The 27,187-nt window shown below is 39.0% G+C and overlaps 2 protein-coding genes across 4 annotated transcripts in view; one reads left to right on the forward strand and one right to left on the reverse strand.

The window, feature by feature from the left end:
* OTOG (otogelin) overlaps window positions 1–12,633 on the reverse strand; it is a 100,224-nt gene extending 87,591 nt beyond the window's left edge. The window contains exons 1-9 of the mRNA XM_050336791.1: window positions 12,582–12,633; window positions 12,430–12,490; window positions 12,275–12,329; window positions 10,979–11,069; window positions 3,360–3,452; window positions 2,968–3,122; window positions 2,451–2,569; window positions 1,852–2,057; window positions 181–311 (exon numbers count right to left, since the gene is read on the reverse strand). Of these exons, the coding sequence (XP_050192748.1) occupies window positions 181–311; window positions 1,852–2,057; window positions 2,451–2,569; window positions 2,968–3,122; window positions 3,360–3,452; window positions 10,979–11,069; window positions 12,275–12,329; window positions 12,430–12,490; window positions 12,582–12,633 (963 nt within the window). The remainder of the gene's footprint in view (window positions 1–180; window positions 312–1,851; window positions 2,058–2,450; window positions 2,570–2,967; window positions 3,123–3,359; window positions 3,453–10,978; window positions 11,070–12,274; window positions 12,330–12,429; window positions 12,491–12,581) is intronic.
* A 3,327-nt stretch (window positions 12,634–15,960) lies between these two features.
* Window positions 15,961–27,187, forward strand: part of USH1C (USH1 protein network component harmonin) — a 48,854-nt gene continuing 37,627 nt past the window's right edge. For all 3 annotated transcript variants that reach the window (XM_050336449.1, XM_050336447.1, XM_050336448.1), the window contains exons 1-4: window positions 15,961–15,996; window positions 19,826–19,893; window positions 21,793–21,936; window positions 22,352–22,490. In XM_050336449.1, the coding sequence (XP_050192406.1) occupies window positions 15,961–15,996; window positions 19,826–19,893; window positions 21,793–21,936; window positions 22,352–22,490 (387 nt within the window). The remainder of the gene's footprint in view (window positions 15,997–19,825; window positions 19,894–21,792; window positions 21,937–22,351; window positions 22,491–27,187) is intronic.

Below are 27,187 nucleotides of genomic sequence, written 5' to 3' on the forward strand. Positions count from 1 at the left end.
CTGCAGCAATCATTTTAATTCATCTCTCCAAAGAGCTTTGAATATTTCCAGAGAGACTGAATATTTCCAGTTTAAAATATTCCTTCATATATTCAATATTCCTTCAAAGCATTAAGCCAAATTCTTGCTCTAATTAGAATCAATGAAGTGTGGTAATAATGTTTTAGTGTTGATCCAAACCTGTAGAGATTCATGGGTTTGTGTCAGGCACGGTGGCTCATTGAGAAGAGATTTATCCCAGCTGGGTGTTCCTTGTGGAGGATTTTCCTGCCAACTCTCTACAAATTCAGTTACATCATCTGTCAGTTTTCCTAAACAAAACACACACATACAGTCACACGGTGGCTTGGAAGAACAACAGCGTTTCTACAGGATTTCCCCGGGAAACATCTCAATAACCAGAACACATTAAGAATGAGAACACCCAACCCTTCCTACTACTAAATGAATCAGCTGAAATCAATACAGTACTTCCAAGAAACAAAAAATACTTCTAAAAGGAACTACAGAAGGGGCTTTAGAATAGCAGAAGGCAGCTTACTCAGGCAATTTGGCAAGGAAAGGCTTAAGGGAGGAGGGCCTCCCTTAGTCTATCAATTGAAGAAAGGAAAGAAAAAAAACCTGTATATGCATAGGTGTATGCTTCTATTTTATGAGAAACTCCCAACAGAGAGTGTAAAACCCAAGAAAGATGAGGCATTCATGGGTTACTACAACAGTTCAAAATGATTGTCTGCATTTGCCAAGCAGGATGTGAATCTTCCGGATAAGTAGAAATGTCCATGCTAGAGTGAAACTAGCTAATTTTTATTACTATTATCCATCATGGACAAGTGGTAACACTGATTACTGCTTGGATTACCCACAAATGCATGTCTTGCCATGTCTTCATGGCAACTCCTCCCCAAGCTGACTGCATAAAGCTCATATGCAGTGTATTGGCTTGTGCTACAATCACAGCTTAATGTGACTGAGACACTCTGAGAAAGGTGAGAGGATGGAGGAAACTTTCTGGGGCAATGAGCTACTGCTCTTGGTATTAATCTAAGCAATTTGATTTAGTGAGCAAAGGATTCAGTGTGGGTAATGACTATTAACAGTGCAGGGCTGGTGCTTTCTGAAACTGAGTGGCATGCACAAACAACAGAGGAAAACTACCACATCTACTCTGAGCTTTGGACTAGTACTCTACAGAAATACCCTAATGCTAAAGGGAAGCAAAGAGCTAAACGGCCCAAAGCAATGAACTCCAGAAGTTTTTATGGCCTAACTTGAAATACCTTTCAAGGGACCTGTTGTTTTTCCCTGTTTATTTTATTGAGGTCTTCACTCAGTATTTACTGAAAGCCAAGAATCTTGGAAGTGTCTGAATGAACCCTAATAATGAAGGATCACTAGTCAATTCTGAGAGTGTTATCACAAATGAGATGCCAGATCAAACAGGATTTGACAGTTTTCATTTATTTGATTTACTAATTATTGATTTATTTTCAATAGCAATATCTCAGGCTTCCAGAGGCTGAAAAATTGCTAAGAGAAAAGCAAACATTTAAAACCAGATTCTACCTTTCAGGTCCCAAGAAACTGAAGTACAAATGCCACTGCAGGTAATTGAGCAAGACAGACTTTTTAAGATGTTCCTCCCCAGAGCCCCAACTGTAATGAAACTGGTTCTCTTTCACTAACAGTGTCATCTACCAGAAGTATTTCCACATCATATTTTCCATTTCAAAAGCTGCTCATCTTAAATTCAATTAGCATCATAATTAAAAACAAAGCAAAGTAACATTTTTTCACCTGACCCCCCCCCAACAGAAATATTATATAACAGGAAGCATCTTAAATACCCACCATAACTAGTTTCAAGATCATCCTGCAGAATAGCATTATTGTTTCCACACAGTCCACGCGTTTTGCCCAGGTACTCTGGTGCCATTTTGATATACACTGCAGATATACCATCCCATGCCAGAGTAAAGGCATACTGGTGCCTGACTAGGAAGTATCCAGCTAGTTTCTGGATGTGTAAGTTTCCAATAATATAAGGTAATTGTACTCTGAAATTACACAGAATCAAAAATAACATTACATTAGAAAGTATAACCATTAAAAATAAACTACTTGCTGACGTAATGGCTTCCTCATGCATCTGAAAATTCCTGATGTAAATGTATACTAACTCCACTAAACCAATTCAAGTTGCAAATAACAGCAAAAATCAAAATATGAATGTCAATGGTTATATATATTATACTTCTTAATACTATAGACCACCAATTTAGGGATCGCCTTCCTCAGACACTACTCTGTAGATGGGGAGTAATTATTGCATCTGTGGTCTGGATCCTTTTTCAAGCTACCAACAAATAAGTTTACATCTATGCTATCAAAATGTTACCATGGCATTAATTCTAATGTAACTAGAGCATCAGAAACATAACTGGAATTACCCAAAGCCTTTATAGGTGACTTCACTGCTCATCTTTATCTGTTCATCTCCAGAAAAGAATAAACTAATGGACCTTTTGCAGGAATAAGGAGAAGAATGGCATTCAGGATCATTATTCACCTGCAAAATAAAAACACTAGTGTCAAAGTCAAGTTTTTAATCACAGTCTTTGTAATCCACATGTCACACAACTAATATCCCCAATCCCACACTCAGCAGTGAACAAGTAGTTTGGTCCTACTCTAGCACAAAAAACTGAATGGTGTTTTCATAGCCATGGTCTTTTCACAGCTTTGTGCAAACAAAGCAAGCTTTGGCAGGACACACATCAGTTTTATTTTGGTTGTTTATATTTTGTGCTGTGGTTACTGATAGCCCCCATCACGTTAGAATTTACATCTAGATTACATCCTGCAACCCCATACCATCATCTCAAGTTATTTTTAATCTCTTAAAATTAATACATCCTTAGCATGTTCAACAGCATTTAAAAGGAATGTACAGGTATGGTTCCCTACCTGTATGGAAAAGCTCTGTTCATCTACTTCAGCATGTCTCACAAGCACATATGTAGATTTGCCAGAAAAATAATAATAGAGTCCATCAAAAGTTTCAAAATTATACTGGCCCCATGTTCTGCATATATGATCTCTTTCGGCACCTGTGTTATACACTGACAAAGGGAGAGTCACTTTAGACATAGTAACGGGGTGTTTTTTTTTTTATTTACTCTCTAGTTGATACTGAGGCAGTATTTATGTGGTGTGCTGTGAAATATTATCACTTAGAAGAAAGGGAGGGAAAAATGCTAGAGCACAAAGGAACCTTTAGGCAGAGGGTAGTCATTCTTGTAGCTGTGGGAACCCAAGTACAATCACAGAATTCCAGTTAGTTTTCTCTTTTTACACACCTGTCTGGCATTGCGGTCCAGTGGCATTGAATCGACTGCAGTTGCACAGCTCTCTGTAGACACACTCACCTCCATTAAAACATGTAAGTGAATCTGAGTGGAAAAAACCAAGGCATGTTAAAAACAAATGATGATAATTTTCTTTCTTAAGACACAGTGCTTTCACCAAAGCTAAAATTCACTGCATGAATGACAGGAGATGCTATCCTAGCATTAAAAGGTCCTGGAGAAGCCAACTGGCCTTCACAAAAAGGAAACATACTGTGAAAGCTTCACCACAACACATGCAGTCAGTTTAGCAAATATATTACACATGTAGAGAAACCAAATGAAAATGACTGTTACATCTGCTAGTCTGACATGTTTTCAGTCCCCTAAGCAACAAATAGATGAAGTGAACAAATACTGCACAACAAAAAGCACAGTGCCTATATCCTTACTTATACTAGTAACACCCTATGGGTAAGCTCTGCTAGAATGAGATCAAATACAAAACATTAGAAATACAAATGTTCAGATCCCAGCTGTATATCTTTCACCTGTCTATCCTCCTTCCATCTTGCAGCTTCTAACTATACCAACCACAAACACTTCCCATAAAGGCACAGATCCCTGACTTGCAATGATAGGTTTGAGCTTGGGGCAGAGAGATGGTGGGTTTTTTATTTTTCCTGGGAAGATGCCCATCAAAATATGACAAAACTAGTTTTCACAGTCTAAGGAAAGATGTGCACAAGCAGAAACAAAGTTTCTTGCTACTAAATTCAAACTTTGTGCTTAAATCTTTTTTAACAATTCTGATCTATTCACTTATTTTGCTAATATTTCTTCATATAAAGTTTGTTTAGGAAAGGATTTGAACTTTAATAATTGTATATTATGCAATTATATAATTTTTTACTTTAGATTACAAACTGAGATTGCATTTGTTGCAGACAAGTTGCTCAGAAGAAACTGTTTCAGGAAGAGACAAACTAAAGACTTGGCCTTCTTCTTTTCTTTACCTTTATAAATACACCATCCTTGAAAAACAGTCATAGAACCATAGAATGGTTTGGGTTAGAAGGGACCTTTAAGATCATCTATTCCAATCCTTTGCCATGGGCAGGCACACCCTGCACTAGACAAGGTCAGTCAAAGCCCCATCCAGCCTGGCATTGAGCACTTCCAGGGATGGGGAATCCACAACTTCCCTGGGCAACCTGCTCCAATGCCCCACCATCCCCACAGTAAAAAATTTCATCCTAATACCTAATTTAAACCTCCTCTCTTCCAATTTCAAGACATTATCATTACACCATGTTAAATACTATAGTGTTAAAATGAGGAAGAGTTCAAGAGTATTACAGTGAAATATAATTAAAGAAAATGTGTTCATCTACTTAAAGCCATGTGATTTTACAAAGTACTATCTTCAGTTACAAGTTCACAAAACCCTTACAAAGTTCCAACAAAGTTTGGCAGTACATTTCATTAGTGCTATTTCCATTTGAAATTACCTTATAAATACTAATTAGTTATTTGAAGACTTTGAAAATATCCAAACGATTAATTTTGATACCTTTGTTTTCAACATACACTTCATATATACACCCAAAAAAACCACCCCACCACCAAAAGAATAGAGGTCATGCTGAAAAGAAGAAAGCAGGTACACAAAGTAAAAGGCAATGCTCCTTTCCCCTCCTGGTGAGCCAGAGCTCAATAAAAACTAATGTGAGCAGCATGTAGAAAGGTCCCTGCTTACTCTGACTGAGCCATCTCATTTACATACTCACAGTGACCAATCTTGTCAATAATGCAAAAGCCTTGTTTCTCTTGTCAAGAGAGGCAGACATTCTGCTCTTTCATCTTGAGCATTGTGAGACTTGTGTAACCAGAGCTCAGGCCTCTGTTCTTTGCTTCTCTAAAATTCTGCCCTACTGCCTGTCCCGTTACAATAATGTGCAATTAGACTGCAAGTCATGTTCCTCTTGGCTGTAGAGGAAGTTAGCCCCCTTTTGATGTTTCAGGTTGAATGATTCCCCTCTAAATGTGGCTCAGGTAACCTGCTTCAAGCCCTGTTTATTCAGATTGTGAACACAGTCAGCTGGCCTGGGGGCTCTTGCTGTCACCAGGAAGGATCTCCCTGGCTCTCTTTTAGAGAGAAAGAGAGTTAAATCTGAATTGAAGGTGAAATGACTCAATGATGAGTGTTTTCTTCTTTACAAAGTTCCCTTCTGCGTATGTAAGATTCTAAGAAAATATGATAATCATAGTTCTTGTATTTGTTCATATCCCTTTTTACATCACTGTTAACTGTGTTTCCTTACACTGCACAGAAGAGCTGTGTGTGCAAATATTAGTTATCCTTAAGCATGTACTGAGGAAAGCAGCATAGTTTCAGATCACATTCAGTACTCCTACTACTGTAAACGAAATGGCCTCCTTTAATCATATAACTCCACTCAATTAACACAGAAACACTTCCTAGGATATCTGGAACAAATTCTGATCTTTGTCATTAAAGGAATATAAGCTCCCTAAATAAGCTAACCCATACGACCATGTCAAATGGAAAAGTTTATGGAAAGTTTATGTCATGTCTACCCCAGAGATGTGAGAAACATTTTAATAGCTGCAGAAAAGGAAAAAACATCAAGACTAGGTGAAAACTAGAATTAGGAAAAGTTATGCAAGAATATTGTGTCTCTTATTTACCTGAAAGTGACACCTACTAAAAAGTTCTTGGCTCCTCTTTCCCCTTTGACATTATACCAGTTGAGTGCACTGGGTTGCAATCTGAAACTGAAAACTGGTGAGACTTTTCTAGCAGAAAATGGTAGACCTAAGTAACATGATTTGACTCACCTAGGTAATTATGGGATTTCTAACCCATTGCCATTACAACCTGAAGAATACGACCACTGCAGTCATGAAGCTACTCCTCCCAAATTTGCTCTTTATTGAGCAGGGTGAAGACTTGGGATCACCTCCTAACACAGGTCTGAATTCTTCCCTGTTCTCACAGCTTAAACATTCTAACCACCTGGTAATTACTGAATAGGCTGCAATCCCACACAATATGCAGATGGGGTTATTTTAGTCCCTTGGGTGCATGAACCTCCTTTTCAGTTCATCCCCCTTTTAAATTCTTCAGTGTCAGGCAGTAAGAGCCTTGAGGCCAGTGCTGCCACTCTAGAAAGAGTAGCAGGGCCTCAAACTCGTTACTTATCACAGCCTTTCAAGAAGTGTGACTGTAATCCAAGCTGTTTGAACTTCACTCCAGGGGTTTCTGGAGCTCAGTGTCCACCTTCACACAAGCGACTACTGCTTATGTTCTCTGAAGAGGCGTGCTTTAGGAGCATCAGGATAACTGTTCAAAGCTATCTTGCATCTTCATCAAAATAAACATTTATTTTGAAATATTATAAATACATATATTGCATGGTGCACACCATTTGCTTTCTTGGATTACTTCTTCTCTAATGAATACTTAAGACCTCTTGAATTTATTTCAGCTGCAGATGAACTCAGTGTCCTGGCTTGCTTATCCATGATTTATTCTTCTGATCTAATGTCTATTAAGAATAAAATAAGTACAGCTCAAAGTAATTTATATAGTGTGAAGCCCTTCAGCATGAAGTGAGGTACAGTCACTAAAGAACCACTCTCAACCCTCAGAGCACAAAGATCTAACTGCAAAGCAAGCATGTTTATGTATTCCACACAAAAGTTAAGATACTAAATCAGAGGCATCTATTGCACTTTCATTCAAGAACACAACTGACTACTGAGATTACCATGTACATCAACTTTGAAATAGTTGATTTTTCTTCAACCAACATGTGAATACAGATGCTCCAACTCAGTTTTAAGCTCACTGTAATACACCACTATCACCAGTATACCTAACTCTTGAAGAGTTGTGGCTCAGGTGGACCTTCCTATAGGTTATTTTTCTGTAAAACATTAAGTACTTCCTAGTGTTGAAATTTTGTATTTTGTTACTGTTTAAGATGTGGCATGAAACAAAAATTGTTTCATGCAAAGCAATAGTGACAGGTTTCCTCTCAGGATATTGATTACTAGATTCACTTGGACAGAAAATTTGAAGTATGAAAGATTAATTTAGAGATCTGAAAGTGATCAAGTTTTACTTAAGCAGGGTAAGTACAAGTCCAACCAGTGACCTCAGTTCTTATGATTGTTCCTATACACCAACTTTGACTCTAAACAGTTTTAGAGCCCCAGAGAGTCATTTACAGAAACAGACAGACGTAATATTTTTCAGGATTCTTTAAAAAATGACACATTTTAACAGTAAGTGTAGAAGGGAGGTCTGTCTGAAGGTAAAGTACTAAAATGATCAATTAATTAGAAACTAAATTTTATTCTGAAATGGAAAAGTGAAAAAGAAAAGTGGATCAGAAGAATTTGCAAGAAGCTTACATTAGACCTAGAGTCACACATTAAAAAAAAAAGTAAACTTATGCTTAACATGGAATATTTAAATTTTTTCTGTCAACACTCTTGAAATTTTATATTTTGTAACTCTGCACAATTTCCAGTGCACACTTTCTCTAGGTGCAGTCTTTCATGGAGAGCTTTCCACTGCCTTTAACAGTGGAGAAGTAACACTGCACGTATTTCTTGCATTATCTTTTGCCCTTCAACTTCATGGTCTTTGAAAGTATCTGCCTGCAATGGCAGGCAGATGGCACATGCTCCCACGGGATGCAATACAGCCCTGGACCATGCTAGGATGTAAAATTTTCTTCTTGGGGATTCTGAGGTGAATGAGTAGGATGCAATTTTAATCCTTCAATTCCACTTAGCTGCAGATGTTCTGCTCTGGTGCATCTCTTCAAATCAGTCTTCAAGCACACATTGTAAGGGACAAGTATCTTCTATAGTAACAGTGACTCATGCCTGCTACAGCATTTCAACACAAGAAAATTTGAAGTGTTTAACATTTAATATATTAACATATAATTCTCAGCAGTAGTTTGAATACTTCCACAAATAATTTGTTTTGCCTGCCCCAGGTTCTTTATATGCTTGTATATTAGCTCTGAAGTTTTCTGTTTAGGGTTTGGTTTTTTCATTCCATTTATTGTTTTTAATTTTGCATGAAAAACAGATTTGTGCCGAAAAAAGTTAAAAGTTTAACAGACATGTAAACTGTGTGTTAGCTTTGTCAATTATCATGATAAACATTTTAAATGCCATGCTCCCTAGGTAGAAGAAACTAACACAAGAATTTATCTCTTGGCATTTGCTTGTGCTGTACCAACTCTGTTTAATTGAGAGATAAGACTTGACCTCGCTTTCTGAATTGCTTTCAGTTGACTAATACAACACAAAGGTAAAGAGATCTATTGCACAGGTCATGTACTCATTCCACATAAAACATGTTGGTTTATCTTCATAGAGCTACTGAAAGCAAGAAAAAATATTATTGCAACAAGAATTTCCTGTGATCATAATGAACTTAGATTTCATCCTACTATAGTTTTATAATTATGTCAAAGATTATCTTCTTAGAGACATTACTAAACTAGAGAGAGCAGATAACAGTCTACCTTACTGTTTTGGTTTGGGTTTTTTTGGTTTGTTTCTTTGTTTTTCAGTGTTTGGTGAGGGTTTTTTAACAAAAAAGCTTTAGTATTTCATATATCCTCAAATAGGTACAAATCCCAGTCCATGGGCAGATTTATAGCAGCTTGCATCTCTTCATATTGGAGAGGCCAAAATGAAACTATTTTTCTAAGTATTTGGAGCATGATACCTAAACTCTTGTATGAAGCAGATCAGGTTATTCTTTTGTTTTCTTTTTCAATGTCTTTCACACACAGACAACAATGGATTCCATTTCCCACACAGAGTTTGCTGGGATTTAAAAAGGAAACTTCCAGGTCTAGGTATTACAACACTCTTTAAAAAGTTGAATAGGACTAATTTTACTTGCCTTCAAGTGTGGGCAATCATTAGTAACTTTTAAATCATGTCTTCAACAGCATTGTCTTTCCAAAGCAAGTACATCAGAAATGGAAAATCCTCATGTAATATTTATGCCTCAAAAAAATATGAGTTAGAAAGAAAACAAAAAGGTTGTACTATTAAATCTGTAGAGAGCAGTGAAACTTATTTTTTGCCATTGTAACTTCATTCTCCTTTAGAAGCTTAGACGTGATGAGTTAGCATGAGAAATTTTCCCCCCCATTTCACTCTCCCTCGTTCTAAATCTTTTGTCCCCTTTCTTACACATTAGTCCTATTTAAGGGGCAATAAACTTGCACAAAAACACTTGGAAGAGTTTTTTAATAGAACTCTTGCAAAGGGTTTATGTACATGTGTTTTATTCCACACTTTAACAGTAACAATGTATCTTAAAAGTTCCCCCCAAGCTGGTTGCTCTGAAGCAAAAAGTGAAATCCACTAGTCCCATTAAAGGAGTTTTGACTAGGAAAAAAAAAATAAACCCAGGGAAACAACCTATTATTATGGCAACAAACTTCTCAACGTGATTTGCTTATCTTCTCTTTGTAAGCTGATTGAGTTTTAAAAACAATGAAATCATAAGTACTTCTTGGTCAGTAAGCCACTGCAACCCTCAAAAAGAGAGGGAGTTTTACAAGTATAGAGTGCTATATTTGTAAAGCAATTTTATCATACACAATATATGTGGGTTTTTCATATATTGGAGAGAGGTTCATAGGTAATAGTTCTTATTTGAGCAAATATTATGTTCCTCTAAACTCTTGCACTATTCCTCCACACTTCTCAAAAGCCTCTGAAAACACTGTATATTAAAGACATTACAAGGTTTTAGAGACAACAAAACCCTAATCACAACTGATGAGTCCATTCCACACCTCTTGCCTTTTGTGCTATAAAGCTATGGAGGGCAAATCCACACTATTCACTATCAGGTAGGTCCCACATCCAATGAAATCCATCAGGCTAACTGAAGAGAAACCAGAGGTTTCGCATCACTAACTAAAATTACTATGAATTATTTTGCCTCATACTTCTCCTTTGTACAGAACAAGTGTGACATGGACCTTTCTGTAAAGTTTACACTTTAAAAGGATATTTAACCCTTCAGCAAAGATATTTTAAGCCTGTCCACTTGTGAAAATAAAATGAAGCAAAAAACCAACACACACATTCCTCAAGAAAATACCCACTCCTGCAAGCTGGTGGCCAAAATATCCCATCTTGTTAATTCATAGATTATAAACACAAAGAACATCCACAGATCACAACAAACAAAAAGTCTCCAAATACAGGAAAGGTACAGGACAGAATTTCATGGCACCTAGCAGTAATGTACCTATTTAGGTATATCACTACAAGAGCAGATTTCTCTAGCTAAAGCTTTTTATTAGAAAAACTGCAGTTAGAGTCAAGTCTTTCAAATGATCAAACCAGAACCAGGTGTAAACTTAAAGCTACCTTAAACCCCCTAACAAATTATCCCACTCCTGTGGATCTTAGAGGTCAATCAAAGCAGACCCCCTTTACCACAAAGACCTGTATTAATTATTTTAGGGTTTTTTCTTCCTAAAAAAAATAATTAAATTATGCAGAAAATAAAGTTCAAGAGATTTCATGTGGAAACATAAATAACTTACTGGATGGTCCACATTTCAGACTGTGAAGTCTCCTGTTCCAAGATAAGGACATTGCAGTAGATGAGGTGTTATAAATTGCCATTCCAGACTCCTTTCAGAAAGAACAAATAAATCAGCAGCTATAACCAAGACATTTAAAAATCTCTTCAGAGTCTATCAGTAAATTTACCATTTTTACTAAGCTCACTGCTTCATATTGGCTCACTACAATGTTAGCAAAAAACTCCATTGTAAATTAAAAAGTACAGTCACTCTACTCAAGAGTGCAGTAGTTATTTTTTCTTTTTCCAGTCACCTGAAGATTCCCACTCAGTAGGCTAACACAGAAGGAAACAAAGAGGCTATTAGTACTTCTTGAATTCTTATGGGGAGAACCTCAATCTATGAGCATTTGCTTTTATTGGTGGTTGATTTCATTACCTGTTTGCAGTTATGTGACATTTTTTTCTTTGCTGAGCTTTTCCCAGAAAGAGAAGGAAGAAAGCAGAAAGAAAGACAACTCCTCTGTGGAGCCACAAACAAGGACAACAAAGCAAACTTTCCTTTTCCCACCCTCAAACAAGGGAGCAGGAACCACACACCCTAATTACATTTCAGCAACGTGCCATGAGTGATATAGTCGAGTTGCCAAGATAAACCACATCCAAAAACCTGAGTGCTGAGCTGTCGTGATCTGATACTGCCAGCTCACTTACTTTTACTGAGAAGCAAAAAGGCTCCCACAAAGCAATTGTTGGTGGATGAGCCAGACCAGACCTCAGCTTTCCCTCGAGCAAGGATGCTTCGTACAACAAACAGCTTTCTGAAGGAGCTGAAGCCGTAGATACAACCATATACTCACTACTTAAACACTTTAAACCCAAGTTTTCTTTAATTCATAAGTGACACTTCTCGTGGCTGGGATAAAATACACGTTTGAGGACAAGTCTCTAAGAATTACAAAGGGTAGAACAGCCACCAGAAATATCAATGGTATCACAGTAACGTGCAGACATCAAGTAAGATTTGAGAAGCATATTATCCTGATGACAACCAGCACGCCCATCCCCGGCGCCACCCGTCCCCTCAGAAAGTTCTCGCTGGGAAACCTGCCACCAGCTGTGGCCACGAGCGACAGCACCGCATCACCACATCAGCCCTGGTCGCATCGGGGTCGATGCTCTCCTCACGGGGCTCTTCTGAGGGAAGCTGCACATCCCAGCTGCACATCCCAGTTTCTCCGAGTAGGTGCCGCAGCTCCCGGCCCCGTCGAGCCCGCCCGCCGCTCCATCACAGCGCCCTGCTCTCCCCCCATACCTGCATCGCCGCGGCCAGGCCCTCTCCTGTCCGAGGTCCCTCGGCGCTGTCTCGGCTGCGGGCAGAGGACAAGGCAGAGTTGGCTCAGTCCGGCCCTCTCGCCGCGCATCACCGCGGCGGGGAAGGAGCCCTGCCGTGCCCCGGCCGGCTCTTACCTGCGGAGCGGCACATCCCCGTCGGCAGGGAGCTGCGCCCAGGCGCCCCACGGAGACAAGGCTGGAAGGCAAAGGCGGCAGGTTAGCGATGGCCAGGACTGCTCTGTCCCCTCTCCCACCCCTTTCCTGCGCCCTGCCCGGCGGGAGCTCACCCGACGGCAGCCAGGCGCACAGCAGCGCCCCGAGCAGGAGCCGCGTCTCCATGCGGGAAGGCTGGAGGGCAGCTGGGGCTTCCCGCGGAGCTCCAGACCGCTACCTGCGCCTTGGGCTCATCCCACCCTCGCGGGCGGGGCGGACTGGGGGTTTATCAGCCGCCCGCCCTCCGCCCCCTGGCCCTGCCCTTCCCCAGCGCCCACCCCGGACACCGCCCCTCGCTGTACAGCCCCGGGCCGGCTGCATCCCTGCTACCCAGCGGCACTGCTCTCTTCTCCCATGGTCTAGTTACCACGGCGGTGTTGGATCAAGGGTTGGACTTGATGATCTCGGAGGTCTTTTCCAACCCGGTTGATTCTTTGATTCAGAAAGCGATTCGTGTCCCGGTGTCTGAGCAGGAGACAGGCCACCCGCGGTGGGATGCGCCTCACCCTAAGGCGAGAGGAGCCGGGGCTGCTCCCGGAGCTCCTGGGAACGCGCACGGACCGAGCGCGGTCAGCCCGCGGGGAACCGCCTGCTCCCGCTGGGAAACGGCGAGGTTGCCCGTGCTCAGCACGGAGCATTGGCCCCAACCCACTGAACCAGGTGTCAAGACTAGAGTAGTGAAAGGCATGAGTAAGACGTGAACTGAATGCAGCATGAAGCTAACATGTATGGGTGGTTTCCATAGCCTCTGATAATTTTTAATTATTATTATTATTACTATAAATTCAGACTGTGGAGCCTTTCCTCTTCTTTTTTCGCCTTTTTTTTTCTTTCCTTATGGGTAAATTTTCTTCCTTCCATTATGTTTCTTTGTTTTCTCTTCCCTCTTCCTATCACTGTTACCATTTCTCTGTTCTTTTCCCTTTCCCATCTGCTGCTGTCTCTCTCCCCATCATTCTTCAGGTTTGCATATCTTATGTCAGAAGCTTTAGAAGCTGCCCATACCAGGTGAGAAACTGTCTCAGATGAAAAGGGACCTTTTTTGACTCCTTTGAGAAGTCTGTTAACAGTAAGTCATTAAAAAGATCTCTTTTCTGCCTTTGTAATTTGTCTCTGTGGATTGTGTTTCTTGCTGCAACAAGTGTTTCATTTCTAATGAAATGATGGAAAACTAGTAATATTTTCACTGAGAATTCTGTTCTCTCCTGTAAACATTGGAGGGAAAACATGTATGAGAGAAAAGCAAGTGAGAAATAAAAGATATTCTTTACCTTTAACCCAGGCTCTTCCCAATAACCACAAACAGATTTCTAGAATTATGTGCTAGCCTCTGCCTGCAGAAAAGCCCATCTTGAGTGCAGCATGAGGCTTTGGTGCACTTTCTCTGATCCATGTTACATTAATGCAGTAGAGAAAGTAGATAAAAAGCAACAGGAATCAGGTTACACAACTCACACTTTAATGTATTTCTTTGCCTACTAAATGGGTTGCTCTTTTTATTCCTTTTCCCTTCAGTGCCACAAGTAGCAAACAAGAATTGAAACTAGTTTAAAGCCAATTTAGATGCAATTCTTATTAGGAGAAAATACTATATTATTATCTAAAAATAATAAACAGTCATAATTTTACCATCTTTTAATATTATGTATTTGATGTAATGAAGTGTTCAGAACCATATTTTAAATTTACTGATTGTCAAACTTCCAGTTTTGGAGCATGGGATAGCTTTGTGGATTTGTTAGCTTTGTATTTATGCACAGTAACACAGGAATTCATGTAACAGCAGACCAACAGCCAGTCATGTTTGTCAGCCTTTCTGTGGTGTGTCCTTTACACGAGGATTCAGAGCAGCTTTCACATTACCAAGTGAAGATTATTCCACAATTGTTTACTACATGGAGGAATTTCTGACTCTTGAAAAATTCATCTGTATTATAAAATCCAGTTGCTTTCTTTCAAGTGTACATAACTTCAAGCTTGTGAAATACCTATTCCTGTAAAGTCTTCTGGAAACAATTGGTAGATATAGTGACTGTTACAGTGTATTCAAAAGTTTTAAGGCAACATACACTGTTTTTAATGTGTCTTTTCAATTTCTTGTGTCTCCTTCTTTACCTTGTGAAATATAAGACAATTTTGCTTTGCATATGCAGGGAAGAAGTCCTGTAGTAGTGTGTTCAATGCTTGGATAGAATAGCTTTTTGATATGATGTGGTACTGGAACTCAGGTAGAAGACATGATTCATGTACTAGTAGTTACAATTTTGAGAGAAAATTGTTTTCTGAAAACAATTGCATTTGTTTGTATACAGGCTTAAAATGCATTCCTCTCTTATTCCTGACACCTGATATGAGAAAGAAGTAGTGTCCATCAAGTTTGAAATACAGCAAAACCATCTTCTGAAAAGGGGTAAGAGCAATTTCTAAAGAAGCTGGTACAGCTTACAAAAATTGTAACACAGAAATAATAAAACAGAATCTAGTTTGTATTTGACAGTGTAGGGTTATCATGACTTTATATGCATTCATACAAGTTTCCATTCTGTTGGAAGGAGGAGCAGGTAAACCACCTGTGCTTAAACAAACCCTGTTCTCTCTGAAGTTATGTGGGTAAAGGTGATTGTAGAGGGAGACAAAGGGACATAGGTTAGCAGGTGTCCTCATCTTGCTTCCAATCCTGATTGCAGAAGTCTGTAATTTTGTACGACGGTAGAATAAGCCCAAGGTAAAATAACATAAAAGAGATTAGTCAGAAATAGGTGCCTTTTCAGGTGCTCTGAGTTTGATTCTTCTGCTGTTACTCGCAGTGGCCATGTCAGAAGCTCTATTTGTAAGCAACAATATTCCATTGGTGGGAAAGGCTGGTGGAAATCAGGCAGTGGTACATCAGATTCACCCTGTTTATGTTTTAAAAATAATAATTAAAAAAAATTTTAAAAAGAGGTTATTTACAGTATGGTCATTTATTGAAGCAGATTTGTCTGTTTGTTTGGCCTTGGGTTTCATTTGGGTTTTGGTGTTTTTCTTTTGGTTGGTTGGTTTTGGTTTTATGGCTTGTTTGTTTGTTTCTTTCAAGGTGTTAATACGCTTTAAATTTCACATCTTCGTGCTTTTCTTAACTACTGTGGTTAATGACATACGTACCTACCTATAAACACAAGAGACAAGTCGAGAAGCACCGGTTGTAAAAACCATCCCAGGGAAAAGAGCCGGTAACGCGCCGCGGGGGCGTGCGTGTACGTCTGTTGTGGTTTTTTCTTTAATTTTACTTTCTCCGTCGTTTTGGCCGCAAACAGCCCCAGCTGGAGGTGGCAGGCAGGTTTCGGTACCCCCGGAGCAGCGAGGCCGGGGATGCGGGATGCGGGAGGCGGTGGCGGGAGCGCGTCCCTCCCACCGCCCGGGGCGCGGCCTCGCCGGCGCCGCCGCCCCGCGCCCCGCCCGCACCCGCGCACGATGGAGCGCAGGGTGGCCCGAGAGTTCCGCCACAAGGTAAGGCAGCGGGGACAGCCGGGGTGGCCTCCCTGGGCCAGCAGAGGCTGCGGGCAGAGCAGCCCCCCTGGTGCCCCGGCAGCGGGGCGGGCTGGCGGCGCTGCCGGAGGGAGCGGCGGGGAAGGGAGAAGCGCGGGGGACTTTGCGCGGAAAAGCGGGCGGCAGCCGCCTGTGAGAGGATGGTTAAAACCCTTAGAAAGGGAGAGAGAGAAAGGAAGAATATTCCCCAGTGCACGAGCTTTTCCGGGGCTTGATAGAATTTGTGTTATGTTGATACCACGCCGCGCCCGGTCCAGCTCAGGGCAGGTGCTGAAGTCCAGGCGCTGGCAGTGCCCATCCCAGCCCTGCGAGCACCCGGTTCCACCTTAACATTCCCCAGTGCAATTGTGCCTGTGCAGTCATGTGTAAATGCACTTGATACATGGAGCGACTCGGTCTGCCTGGCACGTCATTTTTGTCATTCACCCAGTTAAATAAGTGCTCAGCAGAGCGCAAAATTATACGAGCAAAGGAAGTTCAAAAAAGTTCTAATTAAGGAAAGGAGGAGGAAAATAGTTTACATGTTTAAGAGATGTTTTTTGCGAAGCCATTTAGGATTCTGTCCTAAATTAAAATTTTCAGTACTGCTTTGAGGGTTTGGGCGGTTTTTGTTAGTTTTTTTTTTTTGGTTTTTTTTTGGGGGGGAGGGTGTTTGTTTGCTTGTTTTTGTGGAGGAGGTTATAGTTGGTTTGGTTTGGTTTTCTGTTTCAGGGTTTTTTTAGTCAGCTAGAAAACACAATTTCTTCAAAGTAATGTGTTGTTATGTAGAAGCATCTGTCGCTTAGTAATAAACCCATTAACTAAGGGATTGTTAGGATGAAGTAGAGGGAATACAAAAATCACATGCCAAACTGAAGTTCAAAACCATTAAGGACTGTAGCCATCTAGCACATTATTTCTTGCTACCTATTACTGTATAACTCAGCAGTAGGTTGTGCAACGTATCTATGAAGGCTCTAGTTTCTAGGCGGATGGTTACCAGCTTGAACTTTAAACCTTTTCCCTTTCATTGCTGCTATAATTCATATATCATTCAAGTCCCACCCCAATAACGTAAGATGTATCATCAGCGTTAGTTCAAACAGTTATTTGAGGTAGAGGAAGCTGTAACAGGTCTTTTCTTTAAATTATTTTGTATCATCCTGCTTCTAGTGGCCTCTGTGGCATCCAAAGGCTTGAATGCTTGCTTTTTCTGTGACAAACTGTTAAAAATGCTCTACCATAGGATCTGAGTTTCCTCAATTATTTTTCACTTTCTGTTTTTCTTTTTCGTAGCAATTTTAATCAGTTTTCTGTATCAACCTAGCAGCAGTGTAATGTATGTAATATATCCAAATATATTGACCAACTCTTCCCTTTCCTTCAATAGTTTTTCATTGTCTGTGTAGCTTAAATAGAAATGTATGTTATTCTTTGAAAGCTGACAGATTGGGCTTGTTCTGCAGTAATATATAATATATATATTATGTCATCTGAACTTTTTCCACACCAAAAAGTGCTTTTTCCTCCCCACAATTTCTATTCTATTGAATAAACTTATGTAGACTTGTTAAGATTTAATTTTTCTTTTGCATGTAAGTGCAGGTTTTGTGAAGACTTCTTATTAGAAGAATTAGAAATTATTAGAAACAATGCAAATCCTGTAGCAGTGCATCAGCAACTGTTTATGTTCTAGTATTGTAAATGATTCTACTACACTGAGGACTATTTAAATAACCACAGAAAGGTTGAGGTTGGAAGGGACCTCTGGAGGTCGTGTGCTCCAACCCCCATGCTCAAACACAGCCACCAACAGCAGATTGTCCAGGGCGTTGTCTAGTTAGGTGGTTATTTAAATATCCTTGTTTAAAAGGTGTGAAAATGCCTATCCCATGTCTCCACAGTTATTTTCTTCAGAAATAGAGATATACTAAAATATTTCTGTGATCCAAGGTACACCATGTCACCACTGATTTTATTTTGTTGTTGTTGTTTTTTGGTTTTTTTTTAAGATAGGGCCCATGTTTTTTTAGGATTTATGAAATTTGAGTCAGGTTTTAGAAGCTGATAATAAGCCTAGGTAAAGCATATGTCTACAGTAAGTCTCTATCCCAAGGAATTTAAGAATCGGGAAATGGTAAGAGATGCAGGTGACCACGATGCAGTGATGGTGGAATAGAAGGCAGCAGGAGAAGAATGACCCATTTGGAGAGAGAGCCCAGAAGGGTTAACCCAGCTGTAGCATTCTGAATATGTAAGAAGTCGTTTGTGGGTTTGTTTTTGTCCAGAGGATGAGGAAGTTGCTGGTTCAGGGTGAGAAGTGCAGGAAGACTGAATATTTTGTGAGAAGAAATGGCAGAATTTACACATGGCCCTCCATTTCCAGAGAGGGAGTGGGGACGTGTCCATCAATTAGCATATCAGGAGAAAAATGGAACGTTGTTACTCCTTGCTTTCCCTGTCAGGAGAAGAGGTGGTGATGGTTTTGCCCTTAGCTGTGTAGGGTCCATGTGCTTGAACATTTAATGTTCTTCATGAGACACTGCTCATAAAGCACCTTAGCTAGCACTAGAAATTCAGTTCTGTATACCAGAGCCAAAACTGACTTATATGTTATATTTTTCCTGTTGGGGAGGTGAAAAATGGGTGCTGGACTTAGTTTTACATGTATCAGCCCTTCCTTGAGTCCGTGTACAATATCGTAGCCCAGTCAGTTTTGATCCCAACTGTTTTATTTCCTTTTAAGGCAAACTTTATCCTCTGTGCTTTGAAATTCACTGTGAATAAATTGGTTTGTTCACTCGTATTACTGTCAAGCAATGTTGACCTGCATGTAGATTTTTGGCCTTTAGGTGTTTTGAAAATAGTTTTTTCCAGAGGAGACAAGAAACAAAAAACCACCTGTATGTGAAGTCTTGCTGGCTTTAGAGAGCCAAGTGGGACAAAAGGAATGTGAAGCATGTATTGAGTTTAGAACATAATCCAAACCATTGCAAACCTAGAAAGAAAGTGCCTTTCTTTAAATATGCAAATTGCTCCTCAGTCTTCACTTCACAGTAATATTAGCCTTTAGGTCAGATGTAAATTGTTTTCCTAAACATCAAGCTTCTTCAGATGTAAAACTAACGTGATGTGACCTCTCACTGCAAGTAAGATTAGTGGGGGTCTCACTATCACTGGATATAAATTGGACTCCTCATATAAGAATTTTGGGGGTTTTTTTTTGCTTTAATTTACTGTAATTATCCAAGAGCAGGCACAGTAACATGACACTGGTTTAAGTAAATCTACTATTGGTGGGGGAGGAAAGAATAACTAGCAAGTTCTGTCAGGTAAGAGCTGGAGCAAAGAGGAACAGAGATGTAGCAGTTTGCATAATGTTTTAAGTGAGATCCTGAAACTGGTGGTTTGGACAACAGAACATAGATTATATCAGTATAGTGGTTTTATCTGTGACAGCATGTGCTACATTAACGAATGGCCAAAAAGGTTTCTGAAGACATTTATTCAACAGTACAGTGACTATCAGGTAAGACTAATATTATATTATTGTAATAATATTACTGCCACATAGATATTTATCAGCATTTGCCACATTGTCCTATTGTTGTAATAGTAATTTTAGAAAGTCTTGTTATAAGTGTGACTTTGTAAGGTCTGTTGCAAAAAGATGTTTATCTTAAAAATAAGTCTTAAAGCCTTTCCTTGATGAAATCCTTGCTCTATGGCTTAAGAATCTGTGAAACTCCCTTATGTTTAACTTTTGTGGCTATTTAGTCAGAGATTTATGATAATGTCTTTGGGTTTTCAGGTTAATCTATTAATTGACAATGAAGCGGAGAAGGATTATCTTTATGATGTGCTGCGGATGTACCACCAGTAAGATCTAACTTTATATGTGTTTGTGTAGAATTTTACTAATATTTTTAAATTTAAAGAGTGAATATTCAAGATTTTAAATTTTTTTCTATATGCTACTAAAAAATTAGTTGAAGTAATACTTTTTATCCTGTTTAATGACATCTTATGTTTTCACAGAATAACCTGTAGGCAAGCAAGGAGGATGTCTGTAATCACCTATAAAGTTACTTTGGTTTTTTAACTTGGTAGTTTTGTAAAAGAATTTGGTGGATTCATATTTGGGGAGTGTGGGAGGGGAAGCACCTGGATGATAAAACTGTTCTTAGGAAACAGGAAGAGAGCATTAATCTAATTCCTTAATATTTCCAAATAATGCTTATCTATTTGCTACAGAGGTTTTCATTGAGATTGCTTTGCAGTAATTTTTGCTAAGTATCCAGATAAAAAATTTGCAACTATTTTTCAGAAAGCTGAAAGAATTTAGTCTTGGACTCTGCTTATCATGTTTAATGACTCTGGCTTATTACAACACAATGGTAAAAAATTGGTAAGGTGATAGGCCTATTATCAATCCTTTCCCTGAACTGATTTAAACCACAGTTGCTTTGGGCTTGTATCATTGCAAATGACATCAGCCTCTGATCCCTTGTTTTTCAAAGAAGATGAGAATGTATTTTCCACTCATCACAGAGAAGTGGCTCTGATAGACACTGTTTCCATTCATATCGTAATTAATAGCATCTCAGCTGAGTGAAATGTAGCCGTTTCCATCTGATGTTTGCCCTGAGCTATAGTTATGGGGGTATTCAGCTGCATATCTGATTCAGTTTCACTCAGGTCTGTCTAATTGCTTTTCCATTCATAAAGGCTGTTGTTTGGAAAGCCGTTTGATCCAGTAGCTCTGAATTATTTAAAATCTTCTTGCAGTTACAAAATTAACAATGCATATAGCAACTTTTCTTTAGTTTCCAAAATTGCAATGACTTGGACAAAACTTTCAATATGTCTGTGAACTTATGTTTACGATGTATCACTTTTTGGGAATACATGGTGAAATATTCCTGGGCAGAAATACATACAGTTGCTGTTGAAGGCTTAATGTCTTCTTCACTATGAATACCATTTCCAGAAGTATTTGACCTCTAATCTGTAATAATACTGTATGCCAGGGAATGTAAATTGTAAGAAAGGGAACAGCAAATAATACAGAGTAAGTTTAACTGTGTATTGGGTAGGAATAACTCCACTGAACCTTAGGGAGCTGTTCCTCCACCTCTTGCAGCTGTACAACAAAGTATATTTTGTAGATGTATAACTATCACAGTGCTGACAGTTATCAATAGTTTTTCTTTATTGGTTGATCATCCTTCAGATTTGATTTGGAAAAAAAAAATCAAAATTTAAGCCAAGTCTTTGCTCTAGCAATTGAGTATTGTGATTTTTTTTTTTTCCCCTTGGTTGAAACAATTTTTCAGTCCCCTAAGTTCAGGAAAGGAAGGAGCTTGTAGCCTAGATTTACTTACAAGGATTTCCCACTGGTAAGGAAAAAAAAAATCTAGTAGGCAGGTATGTCTAATCTGGAAAGTTATTTCTGAACAGTTCCATAAATCTTGTGGGGACTCTGAGAATGAAATTAAGGATGTCATCTATAAATGTGATGTGCATGATCTGACAAGATCAAGTCAATGTATAGGAGACTTCAGTTATTTTGGAGCAAGTAGTTGTTATTCTTCTTTACTTACAGAAGGCTTGCCTTCTGAGAGACTATTTTGCTTTGGTTAAACCAATATCTGCATAAATAACTTTTTGAGTAGCTTGCAAGGACATGCAAATGTTGAAGCCACATGTACAGTAACTTATAAAACGATGCTCATTGTGTTGATTACCTGTGCTTGTTTTCTCACTGTGTTTTTGCAGATCTATGAATCTTCCAGTGCTTGTGGGAGACCTAAAACTTGTGATTAATGAGCCAAGCAGATTGCCTCTATTTGATGCCATCCGCCCACTTATCCCATTAAAACACCAGGTGGAATATGATCAGCTGACACCCAAACGATCACGGTAAGAGAATGCAGAATAATGCAGCTAACCGGGCATAGTTATTTTACTTTTTGCTATATTTGCTAGAAGTACTGAAGCTGCCTAAAATTGTTTGCCACCTACTTTAATCTAGTAAAAGCAGGATAAAGGAGTAAAAAAAAAAAACTATTTTCTCATTTTTCCTGCATTTAGTAATAAAAAAATTCTCATAGCTCTAGCCCTCCAGAAGCACATACATTCAGTGGTTGCAGATATCTTTTTGTATGAATAATACTTGATGGCTTTAGCTAGCACACATCCACCCAAACTTCAGTTACCTTGCTTTTTTAAATGCCTAAATCATGTAGGAGGAAAAATAATGTCTAACTTCAATATGAAACATTATTGCCACAAGGTGTTATGCAGATGAATAGTCAAGTATCTTCCATTTTTGCAGAAAGCTGAAAGAGGTGAGATTGGATCGTTTGAATCCTGAAGGGCTTGGAATAAGTGTGAGAGGTGGACTGGAATTTGGCTGTGGCCTCTTCATCTCCCAGTTAGTTAAAGGAGGACAGGCAGACAATGCTGGACTTCAGGTAAGAGAATTATATTCATGTAATGTTAGGCACTAAGGATTCTTTAACATTTGGGAGTTACTATTGCTAAGGTACTCTTTGTCTCTTCTAATAAAATCCTAATTTTTCTAATAAAATTTCTAATAAAATAAGATATGTAAGTCAATGACATAGCCAATATCATTATACAAGTGGTACAACTGTTCATTTCACCATTTTTAATTATATGTTCACTTTTTTTTTTCCTTATTTGGGATATGATAATTTTTGAAGAGTAAAGATTTTTCTGTAATGTCAGTACTTCATGACTAGCAACAGGTAAATGTAAGCAGATGGAAAGAAAGATCTCTAGGCTGTGTAAGAATGTTTTAAGTCCTCAAATTCTGATTAAATGTAGAACAGAGCTTATAAATACTAAAAGTGTTAATTCCACTTTGCACAGATATAATTTCTGTAATGGAATGTTTATTTGAACTTCGTGTATAAATTGTGGCGGGTTTGGTTTATACAGTAAAAGACAGATCCTATTTTTAACTATTTCCAGTGTCCTCTGTACTGCATAGAATTGGACTTTTTGTGATTAAATTTTAGATACATGAACTTGCCAACAAGGGTGGCAAAAGTAGTTATGTATAGAAACAATTTTTTTTTTTTTAAATCAGCACTTATGCAATTTGCATTAATGGAGTTTTGAGTGTTTGGTTTCTTTTTGAATGTGGCATTGCTTAGTGAAAAGAGAAGTGAGCAATTGCTATGGCAGGTATCTGCATCTTTCTATGCCGTTGAATCGGATAAGGTGTATTAAAGGTCTGAGTTTGAGTGGAAAGGCTAATTTTAATTTGTCGAGTCTGAGTATTTGCTGAAAGTATTGATGGTAAAGGATTATGTTTAATACTAGTACAAAATACATTAGGCTGGCATGATTCATTATAGTTTTTGATTGAACTTACATTTTCTGTAGATGTGCTTCAGCATTACGCCACAACTCTCCTACATTAAAAAAAAATAAATAAATCTCTGTCAACAAGACAGTTAAGTTAGGATTCCATGTTTGTGTAACAAACTGAGAGCTTTCTGAAATTTAAATAACTGTTCCTCTCTCTGTTTACATGCATGAGTGTGCCCTTTTGCTTGTTCATTCATAGCTGTATATCCGATTTTTAGGATCACCATTGAACTAGTCCCATCTTCTGTCAGTCTGCTCTGGACTGATGCATGACTGTCTCCCTGGGTGCTTTAGAAACTCCTTTGTAGAACAAAACCATACATTCTGTATGTAGTTAGAACTGAGAGGGTGTTTTAGGACACCACAAACACTTTGCTGTATGTGTTGTCAGCCTACTTTTAAGCCTGGGATTTACCAGTCGGTAACTCCAGAAAAGGACATTAATGTACCATCTCAGAGTTTGCACTGCACCGATTCACGTACCTCATCTACTGTGTTAGACACTGAGAATGGGAAGTGTAGACGGGAGTTGATCCTGGGTTGTGGTTAGCTCATCAGAGATATTCCAGCTGCATTCTTCCTTCATGCTAGAAAACTGAGAAAAAGACAAAGACCAGTTGCTTATATGGCTTTGGAAAACATCTCCTGGAAAATACTGGAAGGCATTAATGATACTGAGCAATAAAAGACTTAATAGCCACTGTCTTAAATTGTCATGCTAATATGTACATCTTAATACTGTTTTGCAGCTCTGCTTCTCAGCATGGCGCAGACTAATATTTTGACATCACCACTAGATAAAGAGTTAAGCTTAGTTGTTGTGTTACTGTGAGGATGTCACCTTTCTTGTTTTTTCAGTACAAAAAAAGGCTGTGACTGAGGTCACTGCACTACATGTTAGTGTCAATGAATGGGATTGTAAGGGATCTTGGGGCTGGGCTGTACAAATTGTATTGCAACTCAGAACATGATTAGAGTTTGGCAGACATAGTAGGGACGATAAGGGGAAAATATACTTAAGACTGACTGTGAATTTGTTAGGCTTAGATGATATGAATTAATATGAGCAGATGGTGCTTTGCAGCTCCTGCTTTGCAGCTTGACTTCTGTTTTTTGATATGTGGTGTTAAAGCTCAGCCTAAAGTGCCTGAATAATAGGTGGCACTAGGCACTTTCTGAACCTCACTGAATAACAAGACCTGACAGGCAGCCCATTGTTCTAAATTGCTGTCTCACAGTAAAGCCAACTGCTTCTGAAATTTCACCTACCTGCTTTATTTAACTAAATCTCTACGCATTTTCTATCCCAAAAATGCTGTCTGAGAAAGGTATAATGATCTTTTATCATACCATCAGTTTTACATCCTGCTGCTTTAAAAAAAATCCAGTTAATTTTGCATGATTTCTCCTTAAAGTACTTTCCAAGTTGCATCGAAATGATTGATTAATCATGGAGGCTCATTGTGGCACTTGTAGTTTTGACCCTTTTTTGACTACAGTTTGTCTAAAAGGCTGTGTTTTGTTCTTTCATGAAGAAATGTACTTCATCTCCCCCTCCCACCCCTCACTGCTTTCTGATACTTATGTGTGTGGGGATTCTGCTGAATACAAAGAGATGGAGATTGGTATGAACGATGAAAGTGGTAGAAGTATACAAAATGTGAAATTTGAAACAGTTGATATTATTATATAAACCCTTCCATTTCCTAGAAGCACTGTATATTATATTTCTTATGTTAAAAGTTGCAAATAATAGGCATTTTGCTTGGGAAAAGTTAGGTTTGCGTCTTTTTTTCTGAAAATTCTGTCATCTCCTTGTTTAATAGGGAAGGGGGAGCCTGTGATATATAATACCAAAGTAATTGTTAGTGTTCTACTCTACTCAATCCTGCAGACTTTTGTCTCTACTGCTTCAGATTCATTAGGTTGGTATACCCGTACAAAAGTAATGAAATATATGAAAACTACTATTTATTACCCCAGTATTGGACAACTTTGTTCAGGAGAAGCTGTCCAAGTGTCCTAAAGAGAAGCAGTTTGTTATGTGTCTGTACATCTCCTGTAGTTCAACCTAGGTTGGGTTATTTCTAAAGCACCATCAGTAATTACCAGTCAATAATACAAATGTCATTAGGTGGAATGAAGAGTGCTGAGTTTCAGGAATTAAATGACAGTCTATTAAAGAGGAATATTAAAAATATCTGTATGGGAAAAGCGTGTTTCCATACTGGAGGGAAAAAGAAAATATGCTCTTGTGTGTATTTGTAATTCTGTAAGTGTGTGCCTTTTAGGGAGATGATACAATATTAACAGATATGGTTTGCTTAGTGAATGATGATCCTCAGAGCAACACAAGTTCTGCTGATCCAGAAGCCCCATGATGGCACTGACATTTGCAGTCCTGAAATTGGGGTGCTTCTGTGTGTTAAGGCATTGCAGTTAAAAACAATAAGATAGGTTACCCTTTTAAAGAGTTGGGTTTGTGCCAGCCCAGACTCCATGGTCGGTTATAACCTGCATGATGTGGAAGAGGTGAGTAAATGAGGGATCTTGAACTAAACAAAACCCAAGCAAAAACACCCCTTCCCCCAACACATAAGATCAAGGGAAAAGTTATACACAAACTTCCAGTACTTTTCCAACTGAGTTATCCAGAGAGAGGCCAGAGATGGGAATGGAGAAAGCATTTTGAGCATTTTGTTACCAAGGAACTCTACCTTCCTTTGAAAAGCAGAGGTCACTTGCTTTCCTACTAGTATAGACAGCAGGATCCTAAATAGGCTGAGAGTCTTTATGGTTTGTAGAGTTTATGAGTCTTTTTACACAGTACCAAAAGTCTGACTTGTCTCTGAGCCATTTTGCTTCCAGTTCTAATCCCAGTCCTAAAAACATGTTATTCACAATGAGTTTTCTAAGTGTTAAGGGCAGTGAAACAGCTCTAGAGTAAATTTTTAGGATTGTAGAACATCCTAACTTGGAAGAGACCCACATGGATCTTTGAAGTCTAATTCCTGGCCCTGCACATGACAGCCCCAAGAATCACACCATGTACCTGTGAGTGTTGTCCAAATGCTTCTTGAGCTCTGGCAGGCTTGGGGCCATAACCATGTCCCTGGGGAGCCTGTTCCAGATAAACTTCTTAGTTTTGGGGTGGGGAACTAGCTTAGAATTTAGTGGTGTATTTTCATGAAAGAGAGGACTGCAATTGCATGGCTAACAGGCCTGTGGGGTGAATGGATAGATGGATGTAGTTTGGAACGTTTGGAATGAGTTGGTTAAGTGAGTGTTCTTTCATAGTGAGAGCTATCAGCTGTGCAACTCTAGACTGCAGATCCCATGTGCTTTTCCTTGTCAGATTCTGCATTTCTACCACAGGTTTCACGTTCAAAACGCTTCACTACTGACCACTTTCTTCTCTTATTAAAGATAATTTTAAAAATCTGACTGGCTTAAAAACAGTCAAACTCTTCAGAATGCAGGCCATTGGATGAGATTTTTTTGGATGTCCAGCAGAGGGAGCGGATCTCCCACTGGTCAGGGGCTGGAGACAACAGTCCTCGTGTTTTGCCCCTGTGAGTGAGTTCTCTCCTGCAGCGCAATCCTATGCTGCGTTTTCTGTGCTTTTATAGCCTTCTGATGCTCTATTGTGTCAGATAAAAATTGTCATCTTCAGTGGAAAATGTGCTACATGAGCTATGATGGTAAATTGGATGTGTTGTTAATGTTTTGTGTAATATTGCAGAGCATGTGGCACCTCTCAGAAGAATTAGAA

Source organism: Myiozetetes cayanensis, unplaced genomic scaffold (assembly GCF_022539395.1).
Source record: "Myiozetetes cayanensis isolate MyiCay16 unplaced genomic scaffold, myiCay2020 scf6-25, whole genome shotgun sequence".
NCBI lineage: Eukaryota > Metazoa > Chordata > Aves > Passeriformes > Tyrannidae > Myiozetetes > Myiozetetes cayanensis.